Source organism: Hemicordylus capensis, chromosome 3, assembly GCF_027244095.1.
Source record: "Hemicordylus capensis ecotype Gifberg chromosome 3, rHemCap1.1.pri, whole genome shotgun sequence".
Classification (NCBI taxonomy): domain Eukaryota; kingdom Metazoa; phylum Chordata; class Lepidosauria; order Squamata; family Cordylidae; genus Hemicordylus; species Hemicordylus capensis.
This window is the reverse complement of record NC_069659.1, coordinates 292,084,022-292,090,021: the sequence shown is the minus strand read 5'-3', so window position 1 is coordinate 292,090,021 and position 6,000 is coordinate 292,084,022. Positions and strand designations below refer to the sequence as shown.

The window sequence follows — 6,000 nt, the reverse complement described above, 5'->3', positions numbered from 1 at the left end:
TTGAGTTCAAAAAACAAATAAAGATTTATTAAGAAACTAAAACATCTCATACTGAGAGAGAGAGTAATTTAACAACATACACAAACAGGCACTAGCCTTCAACAACAACTGAACAGTTCTAACTGACTAAGACAGACCTATTAACATCTCATAATGCCTCTAGTGGTCAGAAGAGGTTACTAAGAGCAATGCTTTAGAATTCTCACCTCTTAACAAAAGTAAGATGGCATAATCCCTGCACAAGGACTATACCACATGAGAAATACACAAATTAATTGGCCCAAGACACATGCTAGGAAAAACCTAAAAAATAAGTATCCTTGTAATTAGTGGATAGTCATATACAAGATAGCCTATATACTGCACAGAGTGCCCCACCAATCCAAGAGTGGGACACCTGCTCCGGTTCTGTCTGATTCTAAGCTGACTCTGCACTGTTTCTGAGCTTGGGGCGGCTCCATGACAGCTAAGAATCACATCAACATTGAAACAATGTCTCTCCCATTTTTCCTAATGGAGAAGCGTTGCGTCAACGCCAAAGCAATTCTTAGTTGCCACAGAGCCTCTCCAAGTTCAGAAACAGCATGGACGTGACTTAGAATCAGAAAGAATCAGTACAGGCTCTCGCTTTTGAACTGGTGGGGTGCTGCATGGTATGTAAGCAAATTAATTTAACTTTCAGACACATGCTTGGATAATGATCACCTTTTGAATGGGTATTGGTCAAATGTGTATTTGGGAGAAGAACAGGTACATATTGACAATTCATAAGCTACCAAGATATAACTTCAGGCTATGTCCTAGCATAATTGAAAAACAAATGTCAGAAAAATCAATATGAAAAGAGTGCCTAATTCTGTATGTCCTGCATAACTCCAACTTAGGGGCAAAGAACGCATTACACTACAGTTGCTGTGACAGCTCCTTCTCCTCTTTTGAAATGGAGGCAGAGTTGAGAAAGAGTGCTTTACCCTTCTTCTGCTAGCCCATTTTTTCTTGAACTTCCCCTTCCCAACTTGAACTCCCCTTCCCAAGTTGCTTCTACCCTTACAGGGCTCCAGACCCATATTCACAAAAAACCACAGGTCCAGAACATTGGCAAGAGTAAAAGCAGCTGGGAGACTTTGTGGTTGTGGGCGGGTGGGTGGATGGGGGCAACTCTGGCAGTGCATGGGTTAAACACTTCCTTCCCACTCATCCCTTCTCCTGAGGGTGCTTTGCAACAGAGAACTCGTCACTAGGATTTGTTACATGCAGCCATTCATGAATCTTGCAAGCATTTCTAACAATTCACAAAAATGAACAGCTTATGTCTGCTTTTCCCATGCAACATCCAAGGAATAAGACAGACATCTTAGTGCCATCAGGTCCCTCTGGTTGCTTTGGATCTTTAGGCTTCTGTTCATAAATAAAGACTGCTAATGAAAAGCCCGCGACTCTTCAAAGTTGAAGATTTCTGCTTCTTTTTCTTTCCAGAAAGCAAAGCTCCTTTCAATGTATCTGCAGATTTCATCATTGCTAAAGCTCCCTACTTCAAAGCATTTTCCTGGGACTTGATCCCCCTGTTCAGGATCTACATACTGGACCCGAGCTTGGGACACTGATTTCATATCTGTTTCCACTGATGTCCTTTTGGGTTCCATGTTCTTGGTTGCTTCCTTGTTCTTAGCAAAAAATCGGATTTTAATGTCCTCAAAACTATCTTTCCAGCCTCTTCTGCCTGCAGCTATTTCATCAACCACTGCCTTGTGAAAGGCACGTACTGTTTCCCATTGATACCTACCCAAGTGATCAAACACTTCAAAGCAAAGGAGATGTCTTGTCTTACGTTCTTCTGCAGATAAATCCAGCTCGAGGATATGGAAATAGCCAAGCATAAAGAGGTCAAGAGTTAAGCTGTTGTAATGAACAGGCTTGCCATTAACATAGGGCAGGAACTGTTCCGGAGAATAGATTGTGTGCCGGTGACTGAGACGCCTGATTTGCCGAGAGGGCACAAGAGAGATTATGTCTTTCCAGTGGCTGATCAGATTCTTGATGGTGTAGCTCTGCTGAACTAGATGGCCAAGTTTGCTTGGTTCCACCAAAGGCTTCTGCATAGGGCCCTGCTGCTTCCTGGCCTCTGACATAACCTCTGCCAATCCGAATTTTCCAGGCTGTTGGGCATCTAGAGTCTTCTTGGCCACGAATTTCAAGGAGGGAGTATAGGCAGATTTCTTCCAGTGGCTTAGAAAAAGCAGCACAATACGTTCCTTTCGGAGGGTGCTAGACTCGGCTGTGGAGACAGGAGATCCACTCACGTCAGAGAAGGCTTCCTCACAGCTGATGCCAGAGTCGCTGGCATTCTCCATGTCTCCAAACTCATGTTCTTCACAGGCTAATTGTTTCTTGCCCTTGCAAATACCTGAAAGCATCTGAGAGATTGCCTCCTCGCCAGTCTCATGTTCCCAAGGCATGGCCTTCAGCCTTTGGAGCTCAAGGGGTTTGCATTGCCCCATGAGAGCTTGTTTTTCAAAATTGTCCCTCAGATCCCTTACAGAGACTCCACACTCCAGGATCTCTCTCTCGGCAGTGCCTCCTGAAAAACGCCTGGGGTCGCTTGCTTTAAGAAGTACCTTGGGAGCTGGGTTGTCATTCTCTCCCTCTTTCTTCATGATGTTGAGGTTGGTGAGCAACAGGGACATGCTTTTTACCACTCCAGACACCTGGCTACACCAGGCCGGGAGTTCCTGGTTGTCATCCTCAGAGCTCTGCTGCAAGAATTGCCTGTTTACTGTGATGTTGATGAGTGGAGCAGGGAGAACTGTCTGCAGCTCCTCAGTCAGGCGGCCTAGCTCGCTCCGACACTCCTGGCACTTCTTCTTTATCTGCAGTTTCTCAATCTGCTTCTCCAAGTACAGGAGATCATCCTCTGTCAGGAGCTCCCCATAGGGGCCTAGGATGGCATTGTGTGCCTGAGAGTACTGCCAGTCATGCATCTCCAGCAGTGGGCAGCTTCCTTTGTTCTGGAAAGAAAGCAAAAAAACTACATCAATTTATGTCTCCAGATAAATTCAAAGTCAGACAGCACTTCCAGTCACTTTTCCCAGCCTGCCAGCAATCAATGGTCAAGGAAGTGATCAACGAGTCACCAAACAATAGACATACAGAGGTGAAAGTGATGATCCCAAGCCTCTGTCAGAAGCAGGAATTCCCATCTAAAATGATCATTGTCAATGGATGATGTGTGCAACTCCACTGATGGATATACAACTGGAGCTTTTTCAGATAGCGACTTTACCGCAACTTTATTTTAGGAGGGTGTGTGTGTGTTCACATATCGGCCAGATTTACCCCTAAGTCTGTGTGATATTTCAGAGAGCACTTGACACACAATTCAGGTTTTCCTCTCTGTATCGGAACCTAGCCTGATTTATGTCCGGGGTAAAAAAATCCTCTTTTTGCATTGGCGTATCCATTATGCTCTGAACTTGCAGTAAAGCCTCATGGTAAAGCCTGCTGTCTGAAAAGCCCCCTGGGAAGTATTTTAAGAGAACCTCCAGGCCGAAGAGATTTCATCTTTCAACCAAATGGTTGTCTAATTGTATCAGTTCATAAATGAAACCAGTGGCATTGTTTCCATTTGAAACACAACTGCAAGTAGCAAGTTGAAAGTAGCAAGTTGTTATGCTAAGTGACTCCCAAACTGGTTACAGCCATTTTAACCATTCCAATTTTTTGAATTTTATGTAAACCTCCTAGGGAGGTTTTATTAGGTGGTTTATAAATCAATCAATCAAACAAACAAATAAAATACCCTGCTCTTCCTCCAAGGAGCCCAGAGCAGCACTGTACATAGTTATGTTTATCCTCCCAACCATCTAACCAAGGTAGGTTAGGCTGAGAGATAAGTGGCTAGCCCAGAGTCATCCAATGAATTTCATGTTGAACAGAAATATGTACTCAGGTTTTCCCAGTCCTAGTAATAGTCTAACCTCTGCAACACACTGGGATTGCAGTGGCATGGTTGAAATTAGCATGTGTTTTCTGCATGGGGTTGTGCCCATTGTGGCTGCCTTCCAAGTGATAGCCACATAATTGATTGCATGCATGAGCTTGGTCTTAACAATTTTCCAGCCATGGAGGTCCCATAACACTTTGAGGCAAACCTATTCCAGTTCTCCACCACTCTTGCAGTTGTCCTTAGTATTCTATGGACATGTTGCTTGGGAGCTTCGTATGCAGCTAACCTACCATCCCCAAAGGAGATAACAAGTTGTGAAGGATTTTGAACATTTCTGTGTGTGGGCTGTGTCATCTGCACTGACCTTGCCATTCCCCTGGTTTGCCATGTGGTTAGTCAACTTCAGCACAGAGATCAAAACAGTTGCTTTGTGGTTTCTGGGATCAAATGCTGCTGAATTAGCTGATCTAATCACTAAGAATACCCCATGCGGATGTGCCCTGTGGGTCCCGTTTCATGTTAAAGGTTTTATGACCTCTTAAGCATAGAGGTCAGAGAAGATTTTCCCTTAAAGTCATTTTCATCCATTCTATATAGTCTAAAAATGTAGTATTCAGTCATAAGTGGAAGCCAACTTTCCAAAAACAATTATCTCTTTATCCATTCTGCATCTCTCATGAGCTTTCCCTAGCCAAGTACTAAAAACTGGGATTCTAAGACAATACATGGGCATTTCAATAGTTTTTGCTCTCAGAATCACTGAGCTTCAGTAGCAGACAGCCCAATCCACCAACATGTAACCAGTTTAGTCCCATTAGTATAAACAGGACTGGACTGGACTTTCTTAAAGTACTGCGGTATAACTAGAGTGAAGATCATAGCCAAAGGTCTAGGTAACCTGGGTGTGGCACCAAAGGTTACATATCGTGTTGGAAGGCTAATTTGTACCTTCCCTGGACAATTTTTATTTGGATGGCAAGGTACAAATTGGTTAAAATTGGTTAATGCACAGAAATCAGCTAATAAAGATAACGCATGTTATTCTTTTGATGGCCCATACAAATTGTGGAGTGGGCTTAGTTTTCTTTCACTGGCTGGCTTTTCCAGCTAGATGGGGTTACTAACAGCCCTGCTATTGCTAGCACCACTAGTAACTTATTCTGAAAAAAACCAAATCTGAGATTCATGGGGTTCTAAAAAGAGTCCTTGGACTTCACAAGCATGCCTGCTGGTAAGAATGCAGCCCCATGGTCACAGCTCTCTCATCCCTGGAGCCCCCTGCCTTAGGAGGTCAAGAAACTGCTTATCTGTAGGGTTTACTTTTAAACACCCTCTCTTACACAGGGTTTTGCACATTCTGACAAACCTACTCCTCTGGGCCACAACAGCTGCTACACCTCTTACTCTTTTTCTTTCTCTAGCAGGGGGTGCCTTTCACTTTCAGCGGGGATTGCCAAGAAGACTATGTTCTTGGGTGAAGTCTCTGAGGGCCAGACTAGATATTACATGGAAGTTCCATGATTCCCTATACTTTTTCATTTTACAAAAAGCATCTAATGAGGCACCTGGTTTGGACTGAAGCAGTGGCACGGGTGGTGGTGGTGGTGGTGGTGAACCTTTTTGCCCTCACAACAATTCCTTGATACAAAGCCTCCCCACCCGCACAGTTGCCATTAGGAAACATATAGGCATACCTGTACGTATGCCTGTTTATTTTCTGCTCTGCACTAATAGCAGCTTTGGGGTGATTTCTATCAGGGAATCACCACAGGGGCAAAGGGTGTGCCATGGAACCAATTCAGATGAGGGCTTTTTGAAAATGAAAAAGGTGTGAGGAACTCTATTCACAGAAGTAACATGTGATTTTTCATCTTCCCTGAGCATTGGGTTCTCCCAACCAGTGTTTCCCCTAAGGTGTGTGCATGTGCATCCTCCCCAGCCTCACTGATTGTTTTCACTGAGCATTTTATAACCTGCCTCCCCTGACTTCTGCAATTCCGCCCCACCCACCGCTAATTTTTTTGAGGCTAGCTACAGGCCTGGATCCCGCTCAGGTT

The 6,000-nt window shown here is 44.1% G+C and overlaps 1 protein-coding gene across 1 annotated transcript in view; it reads right to left on the bottom strand.

Annotated features, from left to right (window-relative positions):
* Positions 1 to 6,000, bottom strand: part of ESPNL (espin like) — a 40,177-nt gene continuing 34,177 nt past the window's right edge. Inside the window, exon 10 of the mRNA XM_053304673.1 lies at positions 1 to 3,005. Within this exon, the coding sequence (XP_053160648.1) occupies positions 1,419 to 3,005 (1,587 nt within the window). The 3' untranslated portion in view covers positions 1 to 1,418. The remainder of the gene's footprint in view (positions 3,006 to 6,000) is intronic.